The sequence below is a fragment of the Molossus molossus genome, unplaced genomic scaffold (genome assembly GCF_014108415.1).
Source record: "Molossus molossus isolate mMolMol1 unplaced genomic scaffold, mMolMol1.p scaffold_m16_p_6, whole genome shotgun sequence".
NCBI lineage: Eukaryota > Metazoa > Chordata > Mammalia > Chiroptera > Molossidae > Molossus > Molossus molossus.
In genome coordinates this window covers 26297566-26321297 of record NW_023425399.1, presented here as the reverse complement: position 1 = coordinate 26321297, position 23732 = coordinate 26297566, and the positions used below count along the sequence as shown (strand labels likewise).

Genomic DNA, 23732 nt, shown 5'->3' with positions numbered 1-23732 from the left:
CGGAGTCCTCAGTGGCCAAAGCTCTCAGGACTGAGCCCACGTCCTGGGTCCCCAGGCCTGTAAACCTCCTCACACCCCCCCACAGTACCTGAAAGCAGACCTGCGCAGGGAATACACGCTCAGTTGAACTTCGGGGCTGCTGAAAAAGCCCAAGGTGCAAGAAGTCCGCCCAGGGGCATGTTTTGGAGGGGCTACACGAGAGCTACAGAACTGCTCAGAAAAGCAGACCCACGCCAAAGAAGCAGGCAGGGGAGGCCGCGTGGCCACCTGCATCTGTGTTTATTGTTCTGTTTTCTCCACCCTCAGCAGAGCAGAGTGTGAGTCCAGGGGCAGCTGGGCCCATTACATGGTTCTATGGGACCAGCAGTGTCACGTGGGGGCGGGGGCAGAGTCCATGAGACATCTACTGGGAGGAAGACCCACAATTCAGGGGCCTTGGTGCCCCCTCTTCTGCACTGCCAGGCCCAAAGCCCCCACTGGGATTCATGAGGTGGCAAGCATGGGAGTACAGGCCGCATGGGAGTGGGGCAGCCGTGGGGCACGCGGCCGCTGGAAGCTCCATGGGAGCCTGTGCAAGCCTGAGGCTGCTGGGCATCTCCTGTACCCGAGAGAGAAGTGGGATGCTGCTGGGCCAGTGAGATGGGCCAGACACAAACGGGCCCTTCCCCGGCCACCTCTCCCTGAGCTACCCTCTTTCCCACATCCCCTTCCTGTGTTCCTGTCACCCACTGCCCCAGGTCTGTACAAAGTCCATCTCTTCCAGGGGAACGGACCCAGAGAGTGAAGTCCTGCTTCCCAGCACCTCCCTGGGATGCTCTCCTGCCGAGAGCATCAGCACAGTGCTGGGGCTTCTGACCAGCCCCAAGAAAGGGAGGTGAAAGAAGCCTGTGGGGCTGGGGTGGGGTGGGGGCTTGAGCATGGGGAGGAAGTCCTCTCCCCATCCAGGCCCATGGGCTGAGGTCTGTCCACAGCCCTGGCCCTGCATCTGTCTGTGCTGCCATCCAGGGCGTGGGTGTGAATCCCGGTGGGCCCTCCAGTCCAGGCCAGCAGGGGCCAGACCTGCAGACCTGTTGGGAGACGGAGAGAAGATCCTGGAGGAAGGCCGGCTGCAAAGGGACAGGAAGCCACCTCTCTACACTTGTTCAGTTTGGGCCACTGTGTGGGCTACGTGGCCCTGACAGCTGTCTAGATGGGCCCTGGAAAGGAAGAGATGGACACCAACTCCCCATCCCTGCTAAAGTCTTTTGGAGAAACCGCCCGTCCAGAGCTGGGAAAGGAGGCAAGACCAGCCAGAAACCTACCGTGATTAGGAGTACGCCAGGCCCTGAAGCCCCCGGGCTGGAGAGTGGAACTTCTCAGAATCCTCAAAAGGCTGGTCTGTGGTAACCAAAGGGAGGGGCTGTAAGGCATGTGCAGCCTGGGATCTTACCTGCCCGCCCTCTGTGGCTGGGGACAGTATGCAGTCATGAAACATGTCCTGAGTACAGAGCTATCAAGAGCCTTGAAGGTAGTCAGCCATCCCTAGCTCTGGCCTGGGAGCAGCACTGCGGAGAGGTAGGTGCCCTTCACCTAACCTTTGCTGCTCTACCTTCCTCAACTGAGAGAGGACTCTGGGCTCCCCTTCCCCAGCCAGCCCAGAGGGGCTGGTTCAAGGTGAGGAAGCAGAGGTCACCTCCAGGAGCACTGACACCCAGTGCCACAGTAGCATGTCTTCCTCTCCTATGTCCGTGAAACCCTACTTCCAACACCCCTTGCCCCTGCCTAACCCCCTCCATGGTTCGCTGTGTTGGCAGGAAAAATCAATGGCCCTCTGTCCTCCCCATCCCTCACATTTTACGCTCTAGACACTCCGAGGTTAAGGAAAACAAGGCAAAAAATAACTTCCCTTTCAAATCATCCTAGAGCATTATCTAATAAACCCGTCCTCAGAATCATCTTCCTTTAGGGGATGTGACTTTTTTGACTTGAAATACACTACAGGTTAGGGCTCAGGCTCTGTTAAATTGGATGTTAAGTTGGAGGAGATTGATAAATGGCAAATGACAACCACTTCACAATTGGGATGTGGTCTCAAGTTTTTATCTGTAAAAGGGGGGAGGGGAAGCTGGGCTAAACCTTGTCCAAAGCCAGTCCCCTTCCATCCAGCGAGTGACCAAGTCCCTCAGAGTGGTATGTGCTACCCTCCAGTGGACACACAGGTCAAAAGCATGCAGTCCACATGGGGCTCCTCCAGCTGAGTATTGGGCCTCTGCTCTGGGTTCAACTGGATGGGGGTGGGGCCTTGGGGTGGTTTTTAGCTCTTCTCCAGTTGGAACTTGAGCCCCCTTTCCCTTGGTCAAGTGGCCAGTTGATAGCATCCAGAGTGGTGACCACCTCAAGCTACGAGGCCCAGGGAAGTGGAGTCTAGATGGACCCCTTTAGAGCTCCTTGCTCTGCACCCTCCAGGGAGAACTGGTCAACTGGCATGAGGCTCTGGTGAGATATGGATGGCATGGGCCCCTCAAACCCAGCTGCTCCGCCAGGCCACAGTGGGGCAGAATGAACCACTCACCTGGAAGCCCCTCTCCGTGGGCTCTGGGGCAGGCCTGGGGTGGGGAGCTGGGTGGGCGCAGCACGGGGGCAAAGGCGCTCCTCTGTTTGACAGCGGAGATCATGTTGACAGGTGAGAAGGAGAAGACGCTGGTGGTGGGGGCAGCAGCCGGGAGGGACATGGAGGAGGCAGCAGCCAGCGGGGGGCTAGAGGGCATGACTCCGGGGCGGGGCGGGCAGGGGCAGGTGCAGCAGGGAAGGCAGTGGAAGACACAACAGGGAGACAGCACCAGAGTGAGCAGCGTGGGCTGCTGACCCCAGGCCCAGACCTCACTGGGGGCTGTGAGAGTCCTGGGGAGACCAGTACAGCGTAGGGTGGAGGCCGGCTGAAAACCTTGAGGTCCTGGGACAACACTGGCCTTTTTAGGGGTTCTGGAGACCCTTTCTCAGGGCTGGAGGTGGCAGACTCAGACTGGGTAAAAACAAAAGCAAAACCAGAATATCCAACAAAATCAAATACTGGGAGGTGGCCCCAAAGATGAGAGATGAGCAAGAGATAGAACAGCCCAGGATTCCTGCTGAAAACCACTGGGAGTCTGAGATGCTGAGAAACATTTACGGGCCCTGGAGTACCAAAGTTAGAGTCAAAGAGCGGGGTTCAGAGTGGAGCTGGGGCAAGTGGTCAGGAACAAAGTTTGGGGTATATGAAGGCTTCTGTTACAAGGTCTCTCCGTCCAGGACCAGAGCTCACACAAGTATAAATAAATATGCTCCCCTTAACAAGCACCCCTCTCCCCCGGTACTTTGTTCTCTTCCAGTTTAATGCAGGTCCTTGTCATCTCCAGCCTGGGACCTATATCACCCTCTTCCAGCTGGTCAATTTTAAAGAAAGGCATAGGGGTCCACATCCCCAGGTTTTCCTGTCTTCCAAACCCCTAGCCACCCAGAGCTGTGGCTTGTTCTCCTACATAGAGGTTTTGTCTGTCCCTCCTTCCTGCGGCCTCCTCTCCTCGGGACTCCTGCCCAGGGTATCTCTGGATCCTTCTTCCTAATTCCTCATCTGAACCCAATTCTCTGCTTTTCCTAAAGACCAATCAGGCTGTGATTTCCGTGTTGTTTAAGCAGCTGACTATGGGATGGGGGTAGAGGCTTTCTGGAAGAAACCAATAGCCTGAGAAGGCTAGCTGCTTTTGGCATAAAGCACCCCCCCACCCCCCGCATTGATACATTGCTGTCCCTGTTCCAAATGTCCTCAGCCAATGGATGGCCATCTCCTTCAAGACAATGTTCGCTGCTAGCCAATGAAGCCATGAGCTCCACGGAGGGCTTGAGACAAATGTTTCCATCTCTCAAGGCCAGGGTCTCACAGACACAGTTTGTAGCTTGGATAGAACTGGGAGTTGTGGATCAGCCCAGGGCTACTGGTGGCCAAAGTAGAAGACCAAGGGGCAGCCCAAACAGATAGCCCCAGACCCTCTGGCTGGGACAGTTCTGGATGTCATTCCAGGCACATCCTGGCACACTCAGTGAAAATGACAGCCCCTGAAGCTATACCATAAAGTACTCTGCACATGAGGAGTGAATGGGGACCTGGGTAAGCACTAGGCAAGACAACATTATAAGATGGGACTCAACCAAATCCAGGGTGTCTCCAGGTGATGCTGGAAGTGGGGCAAAAGCAGCTCTAGGACTCTCAACCCTCTGCTGATTGGGGAGACCCCAAGTGGCCTGGCTTCTGCCTGCTGGGGCAGTGTATTCCTCCACAGCTGATGGCACTGTGTGTATACTGGGGGAGGGAGGTTGGCGATCCAGATTCCACCAGCTTCAAATCCGGGGGACACCCAGAGAGAGGTTTGTAAGAGTACTGTCCCAGAACTAACGGGAAGCAAGAGCAGAGGGGCCTGGCCTGAGCCTGGCCTTAGGAGGGACGTCAGAGGGTCATGGTCTGTGTGGATGCTGCAATAGGGCATAGGGTTCCAGAAGTTGAGCCCAGGAAGGGAAGGGAGCGCCAGACTCAAATCCACAGCCAGAAAAAGCAGTACCCAGGATACAGGCCACTGGCAAGGAAGGTTAGGCAGGTGGCCAGATATTTCTATCCTGAGTAGTAGCAAATATAAGACAGGGAGGAAACCACAGGAAAGGTCACAACTGGCTTCTCCTTGGGTAGCCTTCCTCCAGGCTCGGCAGCGTTCCCCAGGACTTGAGGCGCACTCTCTTACAATTGATAGGGAGGTGCTTTGCAGCATGGTAGGTGCTTTATAAATGTCTGCTGAATAGCTAAGCTATAAGGAGCTGAAAACAGGCTTCTCTGGAATTTGGTGTTGGAAAGAGGGACTTGAGGGCAGTGCACATGGTAAAAGCATAAACATCCTGTTGCCCACACACCTAGTTTCAAACTGCCCGCCTAGTTCAGAGAGAGAATGATTACTACCCAGTGACACATTCAGATCTGAGAACAACCCTAAGCAAGGGGTGATCCCATTTAACAGTGAAGAAACTGATGTTCAAAGTAATTAACTTGCTGAATGTCAGACAGCTCCTGATTTGGACACTCAAACTCTGCATCCAGCTGTCTGACCACACAGAATTCACTGGCTCTGCATGACCCCATCGCAGAGAGCCACGCCTCCCCTGCCTCTCAGACCAACGCTCCAGGGGAGTGTGAGGTCAGGTGGAAGGCCACTTTTCTTGAGCCTTGAGTTCCCTCAGGCTTCTGGCAGGGGGCGCCATCCTCCTCCCCAAGTCCTGGTATAAGATGGAAAGGTGGCAGACCGCCAGATTTCAGGGGAACGTCCCCTAGTTAAAAACCTGTTTCAGGAGGCCCGGAGGGCTGGAAGCGACGTGTACCAGTGCAGTCAGCAAAGAGAGCTAAAGGTGCAAGAATGTCCCCGGTCCCAGGGCCCGAGATATGAAGCCGAGGGGTGGGTGCCCAACGTCAGAGAGAGGTCGCCCGCTGACAGCTGGCATGGCCGGTGTGGATCCTCAAGGGACCGGTACCGGAAGCCTCTACCCCCAAAGGGCTGGGAGGGGCATGGCTGAGCCCTGCTCTGCTCCCGGGGATCCCGGTCCCTCCCTCCAGTGGGCAGGGGGCACTCACTGGCGAAGGGTGAAGTGGCCGTGGAGCCATTGAGGAAGCTAGGGGAGCCGGGCACACCCAGGCCAGCCACTCCCGGCGCCCCGTAGCCGCCGAGGCCAGCTCCTAGGCCGCCGCTGTAGCTGCTCTGCTGCGAGCCGGGGCTGGGCGGGAACCCGCGGGGGGACGCACTGCTGCAGCTGCGCGCGTAGCCTGCGGGAGAGCGGCTGTCAGGGGTGCAGCGCCGCAGGGAAGGGGCTGTCTGCGCGCTGGGGGCTGCAGGACGCACCCGGCTCCGGACCTGGCGTGGCTTCCCCCACCGCGATGGCCAGCGGGCTGCTGAAGGCGTTGATGCCCATGACTGCGGGGTGCGGGTGGCTGGGGGCCAGGGGTCCGAGGGGCGCCGGGGCGCGGGGGGCACTGTACAGAGCCTCGGCTACATCCGCTGCGCGCTTCAGGAGGAGCTCCTGCGAAGACAAGAGCAGGGCACGGCCGGGGCAGCCGCAGGCGCCAGGACAGGGACAGCCCGGGGCTGGGCGGCGCTGGGAGGCGGCCGGAGGCGCCATACCTGGTTACTGCTGGGCACTCCGTACAGGGCCTCCGCCAAGTCGGCTGCCCGCTTCAACAGCACTTCCTGGGGGCAGGGGAGGAGACCAAGGAGCAGTCCCTGGGGGTGACAGAGGGGCCGAGAGCCCCCTACTTCCCCCTCGGCCACAGAACACCCTCACCCCCGCCCCGCTGCGCCCCTCTGAGTACCTTGGGCAGCCTTTCAGGATCTCCGGGGTGTCTGGGAATGACTTTCTGTAGCCTCTGGAATCCGTAGTCAATGGTGGGTTCGTTCAAGGCTGGGAAGAGCAACATCGTTTGAAGGACGCCCCCTCCCAGCGCCGGGTGCAGGGTCCAGCCTGCCAGCAACCAGTCGGGGACCTAGCTGCAGACCCCTCCACCAAGCCTCCCAAACTTCTCAGAAAATTCCCGGCACACAGGTCAGCGAGGTTCGAAGTTTCCTCAGTTCCTTTCTTACTACAAAAATGGAAACTATCCCTACATATTAGCTTCTGCAGGACTGGAGAGAGAGGTTTTTTTTGTCTGCATTTGGTCCTATCAGTAGTATATCAGTTATTTGCTATGAAAAAGAAAACTCCTAACAATCTCCATTTATCACAGCTCAGGTGCGCTCTCAGCAGCACCTCACCCCAACCTAACTCACCAGAGTCAAAGCGTTACCTACCTTCACCTGCGACTTCAGAGTTAGAGAATTTCCTTTAATTTACCCCAAAGCCTAAAAACACTCACTCTGGGTCCTTGCACTTGCGTTCCCTCTCCCTGGACGACTTTCCTTCCCCATCTCTGTCTCCCTATTCCTCCTTTCTGTCCCAGTTTAGTTCGCACTCTCTCCAGGAGGAATTCCCTGGTGGCCAACCCCTCCATCGTGTATCTTCTTCACCCACCCAACACTGTGTCCACTGCTCCATTCCCTAGTTAGACCGGAACTCCCTCGGTAAGTAGGGTCACTACCGAGTGGAGGGAGCCCTGCAAAGGACTCAGATAGTGTCATTTGGGTAGGGTGAGGGAGATGGGGAGAAGTGGGTGGCGTAGGCTGGGGCGGAGGTGGAGAGGATTCTGGACAGTGCCCGAATACAGCTGGGATGGGAGAGTCTACCCCGTCTTCAGGGAGTGGCTTTCATTCAGGTTTTGTGTTAACTTTCCCGCAAGGCGTGTGTGTGTGTGTGTGTGTGTGTGTGTGTGTGCGCGCGCGCGTGTACATGCTGAGTTTGATTAGAGGATCCAAGAGACCCAGGGAGAATTCAGGTTTTGTGTTAACTTCCTGCAAGGCGTGTGTGTGTGTGTGTGTGTGTGTGTACATGCTGAGTGTGATTAGGGGATCCAAGAGACCCAGGGAGAATTCAGGGAGTAGCAAGCCTATGTGAGAGCCTATTAGACACCCTGGTGAGAAAGCCCGAGACAGAGAAACTGTGGAGGAGGGTGGAGACTCCACTCGTGGGAGGGGACTGAGGAGCCAAAGGCTAGCGAGAGAGAAAAATGAGGAAATAAAGTTGTGCGAGGAGGTATGTAAGGTATAAGGTCGGGGATAGGGAGGAAAGCAGCCGCTAGGGGGCGAGGCCACACTGTCGACATTGGCAGGATGGGGTTCCGTCTGCTAATCTTAGGCATCCGGTCCCCCGCCTGACTCCTTACCTGTGTAGACAAAACGACCGGGGGCTCCTTTGCAAAACTGCTTGGACTTGTAGGACAGAGTCACCTCCACCACCCCGGGAATGTGCCGCGGGGGCGTCTGCACCCGAATGGCGTGGGGGGTGATGAGCTGCGAGGGGAGAGAGGAGGCCTGCGAGTTCCGACCAGGCAAGGGGAGGGCCCAGCCCGGAGGCCCCAGGGAGTCTGGCGGGGGTGGCCCACCTCGCTCCACACGAGCACGTTCCCGAACACCACCTGCAACCCGTCGAAGAAGTTGTCGCCGATGACAATGACGGTGGCGCCGCCTGTGGTCCAGCCCTCCCCGGGGCTGATGGCCTTTATGCAGGGGGTGGCAGCTGGGAGACAGGAGAGGAGCCAGGTCAGGGGCTGGCCCCAAGGTGGGGACAGGAGGCTGGCTGGGCCTGGGGCAGGCGGACTGGACCGGGAGTCCTGACCTTCGGAGGGGTCGAGGCGGCGCGCCCTGCGGCCATGCTTGGAGTTGTTGTGCACAAACATGTTGTCAGACACGGCCAGCACGTGTCCGTCCACGCTCACGGTTGTGGACACCACCACCTGCAGGGAGAGCCAGCCTGGCTGGAGCCCTGGGGAAGAGGGGCTCCCAGGGGGGAGCTGCTGTGGGACACCAGCAACTTGAGACTGGTGACTGGATGCTAGAATTCAGGGTCATTGGCATGGGGAAGAGCTTTAGGCCCTCAGGGGCTGAGCTGGTGGAAGGGGAGCCAGCTGGGTCAAGTGACACCCCAGAAGCACAATCTCTGGCTGCTCAGGGAAACTGACCCCCAGGAGCTAGAACAATCGAGAGCTCTGGAAAAAAAGAAAAGAAACTGTCTCCTTGGGTGGAACGGTTACTGTTTTTGCACACACACGGTAGCCCAGCTGCATGTCAGGGGTTCCAAGGCAGGAATGGGTCTTAGGCAAGTGGGAGTGAGAGTTTTGATTGGGGGTGGGGTGGGTGGGTGAGGCAGCATCAGCTTGAGAACCCATCAGCAGAAGCCCTCCCCTCTTTGGGAGGAAGCAGGGGCTGCCTCCTTCCCCCCTCCTTCACTGGGATGGGTGTGCAGGTTGGGGATGTGCTAAGGGCAGCTGCTCTCAGCTTCACGTTATGCAAATTAGTTGGGTCGTTAATCATGTAAAAATGTCACAATTAGCATCTCCTTAAGTGGGACTCTAATGAAGCCTCCCCTGGCAGCCAGCATAAGTTGAGATGGAACTGCCCCACCCCCAGCAGGCACCAGACCCAAAGCACAGGGCTGGGCTGGGCAGGGATCTGTCCTCTAGGCCTTTCCCAGGGTGGCAGGGCCATAGCCTTCCTCCGACTCCCACTATCAGGAAAGGGTGGGTTTGCAAGGGAGAACCCTCTCCCCAGACCCACCTGGAAGCGACGCATGTCTCGGGGATTCCCTGCATTCTTTAGGCAGTTCTGGTTGCATTTGAGGAAGAACTTGAGGAAGAACCTGAAACAGTATAGTCGGTGGGCTCAAGGGTCTGGGGGTTCTGGAAACAGATGAAGATCCAAATGCTTCCTGCCATGCCTCCTCCCAGCAGAGGGACTCCATTCTGTCTGCTCATATGTAGGCACACACCCCATATTCCCATCACAAGCTGCACATGCACAAGATGCACCATATCCATGGAGTAGACCCGTCCCAACATTAACTTTGTATACAGATTATCTTCCATAGTGTAGGAATCACACAGTGCCTGTTTGTCCCCCAAAGTGTATATTCATCACAACTACACAAAATGTATTTTTAAAAAATATGTCCATTGCCCTGGCCAGTTTGCTCAGTGTTTAGAGCATCGGCCTGCAGTTCCAGAGAGACCCAGGTTTGGTTCCCGCTAAGGGCACGTACCTCGGTTGCATTTGTCCCTGGCCCTGGTTGGGTCGTGTGGGAGGCAGCCACTCGATGCGTCCCTTTCCTGTCAATGTTTCTCTCTCTCTCTCCCTCCCACTCTATCGGAACAAAAAATGGGAAGGTGTCCTCGGGTGAGGATAAAAAAAAAAATGTCCATTATATATACTATATGTACCTAATACTCATGAATTATACCCACCACACAATGTATACATATGCAGCAGGTACTCACACATACCTGGAAACTTATCCCACTTCCAGTATATGCCAATCACACACATAGTGCATCCATATCACATAGCATGTCCCCCCCAGAGTGTATCTGTCACCCACACGGTGTATATTTGTTATAAACAGTATATCCATTCTATATACTGCATATGCCTTATATACTATTATTACTCACAAAAAATAGCCATCACAAATAGTGCATATCCACCACACTCAGGGTATACCCTTCATATAAGCCTGTACAATATATACTCCACATACAGCCTGTAGTTATCATACACATATGGTATACTAATCACACACAGAGTCTCTACCCATTACGCAGTGTATGCCCATCTTCTACAGTATATATGCACAGAAAGAATATGGCAGTATGCATATTAACGTACCACTTTATGTTGTATGATTACCCAAAATATAGTCACCGCAAATGCTGTATAGTCGTCACATGCAGTAAGCAGACCTCCCTTCCTCCTTCGCAGCAGATCTCCCCAAAATCCCCCTTACGCACAGCAGAGCTCACTCACATATAGAAGACCCTCGCCCCAGTACCCTCAGAGAGATCTTCCTCATACATATTCTATATCCATTATACACAAAGCAAAAACCTAATCACACTGAGCCTATACCCATCATATACGCATGGTGTACCTGTCAGACACACAGTACATGTATAGTGAATACCTTCTTTTTCACATAAAGTAATTGGAAAAAAGCAAAGTATATGCATTGATGAGGCTGCTTTTTAGACCAACACATGAGCACTTGGTCTTCTATCCTTCCAGGCAATTGGCTGGGATGGTGGGGCCTTGGTCCTGCCACCCGCCAGTGAGGTAATCATGAATAATCTTCTGGTTTTGTACTCTTAGTAAATTCAGAATACTATCACTATGTGCCTTAGTTCCTATGGGGCTCTGTGAGCATCTGGGGAGATGCCCTGTACAAACTTGTAGTGTACAGGGCTAACATCTGCAGGAGTCCTGGCACGTGTACAGCCTCCTGGGCTGTTCTTTGACCTCCTCTGATCAGCTTTATCACCACCTCCTGGTTTTGAACTCCAAATTTGAACATCCATTTTAACTCATCAGAGTTGCCTTCAAAGTCAACAAACATGAAATTCATGTTCAGAGGAAGATCTGTTATAGGCTCTGAAATCTAGTCCCCACAGAGGAGGTCCCCAAGTGCTGGGAGTGGTGGGTACCACTTCTGGAAGAGGGGTGTCCTGGAGGGACCCTCACTGGGTGCTGGTACCAGTCACTTTCCTGCAGATGCACCTTATCCTAGGACTTGCCTCTGTCCCACTGCTGACCCCTTAGCACCTGTCATTTCCCCCTACACAATGGGCACCCCTCTGGGAACCCCCTTTAGTTCCCCTTCCCTATGCACATTACATCAGCACATATTTACAGTGGACACCCCCAAAATACTTTCACAAAGTGTAGACCTTCTACACACCCTTGTAGAACACTCTGAGGTACAGACATGTCATGTGACCCTAAATAGTGCACACTCATCATGTATACACTCCATCCACCCTACAGGATACCCTGCAGTGCAGACAGCATATGTATCCCCAAATGGCAGTCACCACAGTGTAGGTGCCATATATAATCCAACAGGTCCTCCCCAAGATGCAGACACCTCAAACGCTCCCAAATAGTATACCTGCACAGTGTAGACACTCCATTTATTTATGTCACAGTATATGCCATAGTAAAGACTCCCTACACTCCTATAAGACACCCCATGGTGTAGATACCTCTATGCCCACAGTATGTCCCATATTTATATGACAGAGTGTCATATAATCACACACAGTATAGACCAGTTTATTTAAATTCCACATTAATGTATTTAGTCCTTTACAAGGTGGTAAACTGAGAAGGGCAAAAGAGCGGGATAGGACATAGTCCCTGTCCTGGAGGGGATTAATGCTAACCCTTGGATGTCACTGATAATTCAATAAGCATGGGAGTGCCCCAAAGATGACACACACTTCCCTTACACACTCACACATGCCCACTGCATGCAACCCCACTCCCAAACCTACAGAATCCTGAGGAAGGGTCCCTGGGATGGGGGAGAGCTAGGCTCTGGCCCAGGCACTGACTCACTGTGTGGTCTGGGGTAAATCCTGAATCTCTGGCATCCATCTTCAGCCATGAACCAGGAGAGTAGTAACTGATGGCTGCTGAGGGGCCTTCTCGTCCTGTCTCTGGGACATCCTTTCTTGCCTACCTCCTCAATGCCCCAGGCTGCAGTTTCCTGCAGGGTCCTGGCTCCCCTGGGGGAACTCCCTCTTGGTCTTTCCCACAGCCCTTGCTTAGAAGGTCTTCCCACCCTTTCCCTTTCCAGTACAGGTTGCATTGTCCTTTGGGTCCACAGCAATTCCCACTTCCTGTCTGGCCTTTGGGTACCCCTGTCCCTGAGAGCCCCCAGGACCTGCTGGCACCTCCACCTACGTGAATCTGCTACAGGACATCTCAGTTTTTGAGCCTGGTTGGCATTACCTGAAGAATGCTGTTGAGTAAGAAGCAGCCACACAGGGCCTGAGCCCTCTGTGGAGGTGATGAGAGTCGGTCCCCTTTTCCCTTCCCTCTAGCTCAGAACTGCACAGTCAATGCCATCAATGGTGGAGCTGCTGAAATCTCACCCACTGCCGCTGGCAGCCCATGAGGCTGCTCCCACCCAGTCAGAGGCTGAGCCAATGCACACTCTCCAGAGAGCCTGTTGCTGCAGCAGCATGTGCCCTGCCCCCTGCCAGCCTCGGGGCTGTCAACAAACATTATACACAACTTGCAAATAAGATAAAAAGATGACCGTGAGCCCTTTCAAAGTCATCCTGGAACAGTGGTTTTCAAAGTGTGGTACCCTTGCCCGGCTGGTGTGGCTCAGTGGTTGAGCATTGACCATGCACCAAGAGGTCACAGGTTCAAATCCCAGTTAGGGCACATGCCCAGGTTGTGGGCCCAATCCCCAGTGGGGAGCATGCAGGGGTGGCCAGTTGATGTTCTCTCTCATCGATGTTTCTATCTTTCTCTCCTTCTCCCTTCCTCTCTCTAAAAAAAAAAAAAAAAAAGTGTGGTACCCAGACCAGCAGCAGCACCTGGGAACTTGGTAGAAATGCAGAGTTTTAGGCCTCACCTCAGAAACACTGAATCAGAAACTCTTGGGGGTGGGGCCTAGCCACCTGTTTTCTTTCTTTCTTTTTTTGAATCCTTACCTGAGGATATTTTTACATTTATCTTCAGACAGAGTAGGAGAGGGAAACATCTATGTGAGAGAGATACATCAATTGGTTGCCACCCGCATGACCCCAACAGGGCCACAGACGAACCGCAACTGAGGTACGTGCCCTTGGCTGGAATCGAACCCAGGACTCTTTGGTCCAGAGGCGAACGCTCTAACTGCTGAGCTAAACCGGCCAGGGCCACGTGCGTGTTCATGAGCGCTCCAGGAGATTCTGATGCCCCCTGAAGTCTGAGAAGCACTGCTCCGGAGCTGCTCTCCCCCGAGCAACAGCCAGGAGCCCCGCGTGGCACTGAGCACTTCACACGCCGTGAGTCTGAACTGAGCTGTGCTTAAGAACAAAATACCTATCAGAGTGCAACTGCTTAGTTAGGAAAAAAGAACGTAAAATACCTCATTGGTGAATTTTTTGGTATTGATTACATATTGCAATGATAATAATTTTGGATACATTGGATTAAATAAAATATATTGTCACAATTATTGTTACCAGTTACTCCTTTAAAAATAAATGTGGCCACTAGAAAATTTTAAATGACATATGTGGCTTGCATTATATATATATTGGCAATGTTGCTCTGGTACTGTGTTAACAAAGCCATCTCAGAGTTAGCTGATTCTCCAGGGGAAAGTAACTTTGACTCATATCTGCTATGGACTGGGGCTCAGATGACATAAAGTTAGGTGCTAATCTACAGAAAAATGATAAGATGCAAGTGATTTTTGAAGGGAGAAGTAATTTCTGTATGGTAGAGAAATTAGCCGTAAAGGTTACAATTTTATTTATTGTCCTTCCACCCTTCTCCATAACTATATGCTCCCCTGGAAAGAAGAGAGCCTGGCATGTCTGGGTGAGTGAGGATCGAGCCATCCTGCTCCGGGGCCAGGGCTACCCTACAGGGACCAAAGGCAGGAAGGGATGTGAACTTCGTGGAGGGGCTGTGAAGCCTGCTTGTTATCAGGAAAGCATCCCCTCCCCCAAAGCCTGGATAATTCCAGAGCTTGGGGAGGGTGGGGGGATGGAGGAAGAGGGGGTGTCCTGAAAAGCACCACTACCCCCACGGGGCTGGGCAGAGCCAAGCCCACAGCCCTGGCTGACCTTACTCCTGTGGAGGGTGAGCATTTTAGGATGCCCTAGGTCAGGCAGGACCTGTGCCCAGTGCCATCCCCATTGTGGCCATGAGGCTCTTTATGGGCATAATCCCACAGAAATGGTGGTAAGAGAAAGGTCAAGTCCCAGCAGCTGCAATGGGAATTACTAGAAAGAAAACACCATAAATGCAAGCATGAGTTACAAATAAAATACAAAACTTCAAAAAGAAATCTAAAAAGTCATCCAGGTCCTGGAACTGCTGGATTCTTGCTTGCATTATCTTGTTTAATCCTCTCACAGTCCTGAGGTGGTACAGGCCTGCAATCATTCCCAATGACGAATGAGAAAACTGAGGATAAGCAAGAATAAGCTACAAGGTCACAGTGAATGCCAAAGTTGGGATATGAACTTGGGACTTTATACACCAAAGATATTGATAAGAATTACGGAAAAGTCCCTCTAGCGAGGTTCCCAGAGTCCACCCTAGCCCCAGCCAGGAAGCTCCTGTGCAGCAAGTCATCCTTCGAAAGAGGCAGACCATGCAGGGACCAGGGGCCCTTGGATGGGGATTTCCTCAAGACTACACATTCATCAGGGTTGCGAAGGAAATTCAGGTCTCTTTACCCCCAGTGACTGTCGTCACTACTGCTCTCAGTCTGAGCAGGTTTTTACAATTAAAGATCAGTTGCCCAAGATGAGCCAAAAGGTGATCAGCGTTGCAGTTCAGTGAAGGGTACACATGGTTTCATTATTCTGTTCTGTCCATATGTCCAACATTCTCCATGACAGAAAGCTTAATAAAAGACCCGATGAAGAGCTGTGGATAGTGCTCGTCCAACTAATAAAGCGATGCAGAGTGGTAGTTACACATCGTGACTCTGGGTGCCTAAGGCTTCAAGGAAGCGTAGGAGCAGTTCACTCACACACCTCCCTTACCACCGCCTGGACTTCGTTTAGCCTTCTTAATCGTTTCTATAAGTGCTTTTTATTCATCCCTGTAAAAACGACTCAAGATGAAAATGAAAATGAACCTTTCTTGTCAATGAAATATTCCCTATCAAAGAAGCAGATGCGGGATTTACTATGACTTAAGTGCAAATATTTGACTTATCCCAGGGGTGACACCACTGCACAATACCTCCCTTAGCACCACACTCGAAAGAGGCAAGAGATGAGGAAGATGTGGAGGTGATTAATGTGAGTCCATCTGGGTTCTCAGGGGCTGGAGAGCGAGTGGGACTGAGCTGCTCTTTGGAAGGCAGTGTCCAGGCATTGAACCTGAGACTCATTGGTCCACGGGCTGATGCTCTAACCGCTAAGCCAAACCAGCCAGGGCAAGTGGATACCATTTTGGAAGTTCTATTGGACAGCACTTGTAATGGTGAGTTGGTGCCTGCCTGGATTCCCTCACCGCCAGCTTCTATGAGCGTTGGCTGTTAAAGAATTCACAGCTGAAGTGGGCAGTGGGCGGTGGATGGTGAAGCAGTCTAGGGTGAAAATAAAATAAAAAAAGAATTCACAGCTGCCCCCACTCCCTGTGAATTATCCTCAGCCAGAAGTGTGGTCCCCACCAGCAGCCCACAGCCAAAACAGATGGATATCACAAGGATGATCAACTTTTAGTGCTGTTCATACTCCCAAACTCCCCAAGGGATCAGGCTGACATCACAAGGATGATCAACTCTTAGTGCTGTTCATACTCCCAAACTCCCCAAGGGATCAGGCTGACATCACAAGGATGATCAACTCTCAGTGCTGTTCATACTCCCAAACTCCCCAAGGGATCAGGCTGACATCACAAGGATGATCAACTCTCAGTGCTGTTCATACTCCCAAACTCCCCAAGGGATCAGGCTGACATCACAAGGATGATCAACTCTTAGTGCTGTTCATACTCCCAAACTCCCCAAGGGATCAGGCTGACATCACAAGGATGATCAACTCTTAGTGCTGTTCATACTCCCAAACTCCCCAAGGGATCAGGCTGCCAGTACACTCCAGCCGAGACCACCTTCTTACCAACTCCTTTTCCTGCCCAGCCCTGCTTGCCTCATCCTTGTCTCTCCAGAACTCTCCGCCAATACATCCCCTTCACAAGACTCCCCATCTCCAGCCCTGCTTCTAGGAATGTCATCCTAAGAAACCAGGTCACACAGCATTTTTCTCCCTACATCCCTGTGAGACCCTTACTTAGAGCTGAAATTATGTTCCCACTTCCAAAGAGAAAGCTATTAGCAACTGAGCCCAAGGGTGCTTGCAACTACAGAACTATCAGGAGCAAGGAAATGAATGTCTAGATTACAAGTGCTGTTCAATAGAACTTCTTCCAAAATGATATCCACTTGCCCTGGCTGGTCTGGCTCAGCGGTTAGAGCATCAGCCCGTGGACCAGTGTGTCTCGGGTTCGGTTCCAGTCAAGGGCACGTACCTTGGTTGCGGTTCATCTCCTCCCTGGTCGGGTTGAGCAGGAGGCGACCAGTCGATCTGGCTCTATTACACTGATATTTCTCTCTGTCTCTCCCTCTCTCCCACTCTATCTGATGATAAATAGAAAAGTATCCTCGGGTGAGGAATAAAAAAAAATTGATATCCACTAGCCACATGTGGCTATTGAGCACTTGAAGTGTGGCTAGTGTGATTGAGAAACTAAAATTTGGATTTAATTTTAATTAATTTATATTTAAATGGTCACATGTGGCTCATGGCCACCATATCAGACAGTACAGAGCTAGGAAGAGGAAGTGTGGTGAATGGATACATGGGTTAGGGCAGGGTGTTCAAAACAAGTGTCCCGTGAAGGCCTTGGAAAAGAATGCAGATTGGGAGCAAAGGGTAGAATAAAACAAGAGATTTATTTCCGAGACCAAAGATGGCACTGTAGCTAGGGATGAGGAAAAGCAGGGTGGAGGACAGGGTGAGACTCCTCCACTAATTTTCACCCCAAAGGGTTTGCTTTTGAGCTCATGAGCCTCAGGAGAAACGGGACATCTTTTGGGGCAGGGTCTGTGCTCACCACTGTTTTTCTTGTCTGCTGCCCCCGCTCCCAGCTCAAGGCTAGAAAAGGACACAGATGGCTGGACCATTGATTCCCTTATTCATTCAATATGTCCATTTATAAAGATGTATTAAACACCTATGTGTCAGGCAGTGGAATCTAGAGATGAACAAGATCTTAAGAAAATTACAATACAGCAGGACAGAGAAAAGGTTAAAGCACAGCTAATAAGAAAGAGCAGGGGGCATAGCAGGGTAACTTGCCAAGTGTAATCTGTAGCAGCCACTCTGCCTGGGAGAAGTGGAAGGGGTCTTTGAGGTCACATGTGATCTTGGGTATTTGGGGTCTTGGAGGACCAGAGACAGTTTCCCTCGAAGAGAAGTGGGAGAAGGGGCCCCAAATGCAAAGGGAATAACCGCCCGGCCAAGGGACAGGTGGGATGCATGGAAGACTGTCCCAGTGATGCCTGACAAGACCAAGGAGGGCAGCTGTAGACCAGGGCCTGGGTGAGAACTGGCACCAAATCATGTGCGATTTGGACCCTGTGGGTGATAGGAAGTCAGTGGGGAGGACTTATTGGCTGTGTCATTTGGAAGTCACTCTGCTTCCATGGAGAAGCAGGTACCAAAGGGCCTAGGCCAGTGAAGGGATGGTGAGTGAGGAGGTTGGTGTGAGGGGTAGTTCAGGCCCAGGTGAGAGTGACCACAATGTGGGTGGCCCATGCTACTTCCCGGTCTTGGCCTGAGGCAGCAGCCAAGGCCCAGGGTCCCCAGGGGCACAGCCACCTGCCAGGCCTGGACCTGGCCTCCCCACCGTGATCCTCACTGGGGCAGAGGTGGCTGCAGTGCAGATGGGCTGGGGGACTATAAATAGCCAGGGTGCATACATTAGCATGCCAATGCACCCGAACCCCATCCTCTATGCTAATGGCCCACCATGCGCCTGAACACCTTCTGTTTCCCTGCATGCATTTGCATGCACAATTAGCATAATCTTGTATAATTAATGAACAGCGTCAATTTTAGCTCCTAAGTAATTTGATTAACATGTTGATAGGGCACTTACTAGGCTCTCCAAACCTCAGGGCTGGGCATGGGGCCTGAGGAGAGGGGGGGAGGAGGTGGAGAGACTGCTAAGCGGCCCCCAGCTGCCCATGAAGAGTGGTGGTGACTCTACTTCCCCTTAATGGGGCCTGCGGGGAGGGGTGGAGAGGCTGCTAATGAGAGGCCTCTGGGCACCCCATGTGAAGTGACAGGGACAGGCTGGAGCATGGTTACAGTGGGTCACTGCTTCTATGTAGACACAGAGATACACAAGTCCCCTGCATGTACCTCCAGCCCAGGGAGTCTTCTGTGAATGCAGGGTGGGAGGAACAGAAGAGAAGGAGGGCTGGACAAGAAGGAGGATGAATGGAGGGCTGGGGATGGATGGGCAGAAGGAAGCCACAGAAGATGAAGGTATGCTTGTGGGTACTTTGGAGACATAAGGGGAAGACGGGGGTCCTGAGACTGAAGGGAAGAAGTTACGTGTTCCTCTGGCCATGGGTGGGTGAGCCAGGTTCCAAAGCCAGGATCTTGGTAACTTATATTTATGAATCATGAGAGAGGCAGAGGTGGGGGGCTGGCAAGGCCTGGCACCTGCTGTAATGCACTAAGTGACTTCGGGAAGAGGGAATATATAGAAGGCTGTGTGGTGCCCCCTTCCTATTTACAGACAGACATCCCAGGGCTCCTGGCAGAGGCTCAGCTCCTCTCTCCTGCTCTTTGACTGTGGTCAGAATCAGGAAGTTCATCTCTGCCTCTGACTTTCTTGTTGCTGTCTAGGTCCAGTTGCACTTACCTTCTAAGATGATCAATCAAGGTAAGGGTGGGTTTGGGTGAGAAATGATATTGGGGCAGGCACTGTACTGAGCATTGTATAAATACTTAGAAAAAAATTTTTTTCCTTTATCGATTTTTTAGAGAGAGAAAGGGAGAAGGAGAGAGAGATAGAAACATCGATGAAAGAGAACACTGATTGGAGAGGGAGAGAGAAACATCGATGAGAGAGATCAATTGGCCACCTCCTGCATGCCCCAACTGGGGATCGGGCCCACAACCTGGGCATGTGCCCTGACCAGGAATCGAACTGGGACCTCTTGGTACATGGGTCGATGTTCAACCGCTAAGCCACAACAGCCAGGCTGCGTAAATACTTTTTACTTAACTTCACAATATTCCTACAAGTTGGGGTTAAGAGTCAGCTCCATTTTTACAAATGAGGAAACTGAAGCTGAGAAAGGTGAGACCTTACTCAGAGTCATATGGCCAGACATTCCAAGTTGGCTTGACCCTGCCAACCCTGAATAGCCCGTAACTTTATGGTAAGCACTTGTCATTCAAACTGCAGACAGCTCATTCACTAGCTTTCCCCCACTCCACCTATTAGTCATGCCTATATTTTCACTCTCCACAAATATCCTCTGGGGGCACTGTCCACAGCTCCACTCCAGCCTCAGCATGGGGGCCACGCTGATCTCAAGCTTGGTTTCAGCTGCCCAAACATTTTACCTGAAATCCCTGGATTAAGGATGGCTTGGAGACCCTTGCCTTTGTGACTGGCATCCAGGCTCACATGAACCCCTGGGCACATGGCGGAATCTCTCATGAACCTTCTCTACTCCCTCCCTCAAATGTTCCCAGCTCTGAAGCGGGGTCAGATGAAGGACGTGCAGTTCATTCTGCAAACAAGAGGAAAAATTTCAGTCCCACTTCAGCACTGACCCAGCAGGGAGGTTCTGGAAACTCAAGGGGAATCACCAGAATGGACCCTACACAGAAGCTTGTACCTGCAGAATCAGTGCGGGAGAAAAGAGACCCTGCTGGAAAGGGTGGAAGGAAACAGATGCTATCATGGGCTTGTTTTGTGGCTACAGAGGAAAACAGGAAATATTCCACCGACTATTGGACTAAGAATTGGACTAAGAAGAGGGGCATATTCTTTCACAGCTCCTACAACCCCTTCTCATCAGATCGCATTTGTCAGATTGTACTTGATCCAGGGATTGGGGTTTAAGTTTGTGGCCAACAGGGTATGTGAGAGCTTACCTTGGCCAGGTGGTTCAGACATGACCTGTTTCAACAGTTACTGAGCAATACCCACTGTGCATCAGGCACAATTACATGTCAGAGAATGTCTATAACCCACAGCTCCTGTCCACCCCAGGAGCCAGATGAGGAGAGCTATGGGCCTCTCATGGGAGGAAATCTGTCCCACCCACTCCTGTACCATGGTTATCCTGACCAATCAAGCAACTATTTAATCTTAGAGCTGCGATTACCAATAAGATAGCCATTTTAATGTGGCTATTAAAATTTTAGTTATTGATTGGTTTTAGAGAGGGAAAGAGGGAGAGAGAGAGAGACTTCGATTTGTTGTTCCACTTATTTATGAATTAATTGATTGCTCCTGACTGGGGATCAAACCCGCAACCTTGATGTATCGGGACAACACTCTAACTGAGCTACCCAGCCAGAGCTTACACAATTATGTTTTATATCAACAGCTCTGTAATCTTAATAAGAACAGAGAGCTTTGTGGTGTTTTAACTTGTCCTATCCCCCTCTCCCCAGCTCTGTGGTAGCCTTGAAAACCAGCAGCCTTAAAACCATGGTAGTTGTGCCCTGGCCAGTTTGGCTCAGCAGTTGGAGCATTGGCCTGCGGACCAGAGAGTCCTGGGTTCGGTCCCCACTAGGGGCACGTACCAAAAAAACAAAAACAAAAAACAAAAACCATGGTAGTTGTGAAAATCAGCATTCTAGTAACCACTGGAAAAGACAGATTGAGTTTGGAACTTCTCAACAGTGTGTATTTCTAGACAATTGTTACTATTTGATCTGCCTGGTGGCTCCCTAATAGCCCCATTCTCAGTTCTTGTTATTTGACCTGACTCAGAGCTTGCTTAGAGGAAAAAGACCTACCCTCAGGGTTGAAAATAACCTGTGGCAACTGTTCAACACTGCTGTTGCTTGAGGCAGTGGTACTAGTTGGGGCAAACAGAAGTCTGGAAGAAATAAAAATGAAATATTCATAGGTGGTTCTGAAAAGCTTTTATATATTCCTGGAGACTTAGAAGGCCATGTGTATATGCAGGGAAGAGCATTTGTCCAGGAAAGATCTCAGAAAGCCCTTCCTAGTATTTCATCTCTGGCTGACCCCGAAACCTTGCACAAGCAGCAGGTGAAGGTAAAGGCAGAGCTGCCCCAATGTATACAGAACCTTATATTTTTTATCCTCACCCAAGGACATTTTTTTTTTTTTTTTTGCATTTATCTTCAGATAGAGCGAGAGGGAGAGAGGGAGAAAGAGAGAGAGAGAAACAGTGATGTGAGAGAGACACATTGACTGGTCACCACCCACACAACCCCAGCCACGGATGGGGACAAACTGCAACCGAGGTACGTGCCCTTAACGGGAACTGAACCCGGGTCTCTCCAGTCTGTGTGCCAATGCTCTAACCACTGAACCAAACTGGCCAGGGCCAGAACCTTTTGGCAAAAGGTTTACGACTTATTGGTCCAAGGTAATTAAGGAAGTGTCTGTCCAATCATGAGAAGACCACAATACTAAATGAACAGCAGAAACTTTAGTGGCCACATATGACAAGAAATACAGACTTTATAGAATCTGTCCAGGAAAGTCACTAAACAAACAGCAACAACAACAAACATTAAGAGAGGGAATCTGATTTACAGAGTTACCACATTATATTACTAAAATATTCAGTTTTCAACAAATAATTATGAAACATGCAAAGTAACAAGAAACTATGGCTCATACATGAGAAATAAAGCAATTAGTAGAAACTGCCCTTGAGGAAGCCCACATGTTAAACTTACTAAACAAACACTTTAAATTAGCTATTATAAATACTTTAAGAATGAAAGGAAACCACGTCTAAAGAATAAAAGAAAGTATGAGAATAATATCTCACAAATAGAGAACATCAATAAAGAGACACAAATTTTAAAAAAGAACCATGCCCTGGCCAGTTTGGCTCAGCGGTTAGAGCGTTGGCCTGCGGTCCAGAGAGACCCGGGTTTGGTTCCCGCTAAGGGCATGTACCTTGGTTGCAGTTTGTCCCTGGCCCTGGTTGGGTCATGCGGGTGGCAGCCACTCGATGTGTCCCTTTCATGTTGATGTTTCTCTCTCTCTCTCTCTCTCTCCCCCTGCCACTCTATCTGAACAAAAAATAGAAAAATGTCCTCAGATGAGGATAAAAAAACAATTAAATTCTGGAGTTGAAAAGAACAACTGAAAAAAAATTTTCTAGAGGAACTCAATTGCATATCTGAGTTGATAGAAGAAAAAAAAAATCAGTAAACCTTAAGATAAATCAATTGAGATGATCTAGTTCTGGAACAGAAAGAAAAAAGAATGACAAAAAAATGAACAGAGCCTAAGATGTTGTGGGACACCATTAGGCATACCAATATACACAGCAGGAAAGAAGAAAAGGAAATGGGCAGGAAGAAAGTTGAAAGAAATAATGGCCCAAAACTTCCCAAATATGATGAAAAATCTTAATTTGCACATCCAAAAAGCTTAATGAACTCCAAGAAGTATGAACTCAAAGAGATGCACACAGACATACTCAAACTGTCAAAAGCCAAAGAAAGAACCTAGGAAGCAACAAGAGAGAAAAGCAACTCATCACAGACAAGGGATCTTCAATAAGATTAACAGCTGACTTATCATTAAAAACCATGGAGGTTGCTGAGCCAGTGTGGCTCAGTTGGTTGAGCACCAAGAGGCACCAAGAGGTCACTGGTTCGATTCCTGGCTAGGGCACATGCCTGAGTTATGAGCTTGATTCCCAGTAGGGGACATGCAGGAGGCAGCCAATCAATGATTCTCTCACTGATGTTTCTATCTCTCACTCCCTCTCCCTTCTCTCTCTATAAAATCAATTTAAAAACAAAACAAAGCAAAAAAACACAGAGGTCACACCCTGGCCTGTGTACTCAGTTGGTTGAGTGTTGTCCCATGCACTGAGAGGTCACCTATTCAATTTCCAGTCAGGGCACCTGCCTGGATTGGTGGGCTCCATCCCCAGTAGGAGGCGTGCAGGAGGCAGCTAATTGATGTATTTTTCTCTCTCCCTTCCTCTCCTTTCTCTCTCTCTCAAATTGATTAAAAAAAAACATACTGTAAAACCAGGAAGGTCAGAAGACAGTGAAATGACATATTCAAAGTACTGAAAAACAACAACTGTCAACCACAAATTCCAGCAAAACGATCCTTCAAACATGAAGTATAAATTATAATGAAATAAATACAAAGGATGATTTAAGACATTTCCATATAAACAAAAACTGAGGGAATTAATCACTAACAGATTTTTCATGTGAGAAATATTAACAGAGCCCTGGCCGGTTTGGCTCGGTGGTTAGAGCATGAGCCTGCAGTCCAAAGAGACCTGGGTTCGATTCCCACTAAGGGCACATACCT

At 50.9% G+C, this 23732-nt stretch overlaps 1 protein-coding gene across 2 annotated transcripts in view; it reads right to left on the bottom strand.

The window, feature by feature from the left end:
* Positions 1-229: 229 nt before the first annotated feature.
* EBF4 (EBF family member 4) overlaps positions 230-23732 on the bottom strand; it is a 65039-nt gene continuing 41536 nt past the window's right edge. The window contains exons 8-18 of one of the 2 annotated variants that reach the window (XR_004957054.1): positions 9192-9273; positions 8254-8371; positions 8021-8154; positions 7802-7928; positions 6359-6447; positions 6171-6236; positions 5892-6069; positions 5627-5815; positions 2552-2633; positions 1302-1377; positions 230-1067 (exon numbers count right to left, since the gene is read on the bottom strand). Coding sequence is in view for 1 of the 2 variants with exons in the window: in XM_036244615.1 (XP_036100508.1) it covers positions 1307-1377; positions 2552-2749; positions 5627-5815; positions 5892-6069; positions 6171-6236; positions 6359-6447; positions 7802-7928; positions 8021-8154; positions 8254-8371; positions 9192-9273 (1252 nt within the window). In the remaining variant the exon portion in view is untranslated. Of the gene's footprint in view, positions 1068-1301; positions 1378-2551; positions 2750-5626; positions 5816-5891; positions 6070-6170; positions 6237-6358; positions 6448-7801; positions 7929-8020; positions 8155-8253; positions 8372-9191; positions 9274-23732 lie in introns of both variants that reach the window. The other variant, XM_036244615.1, reaches the window with a different exon arrangement.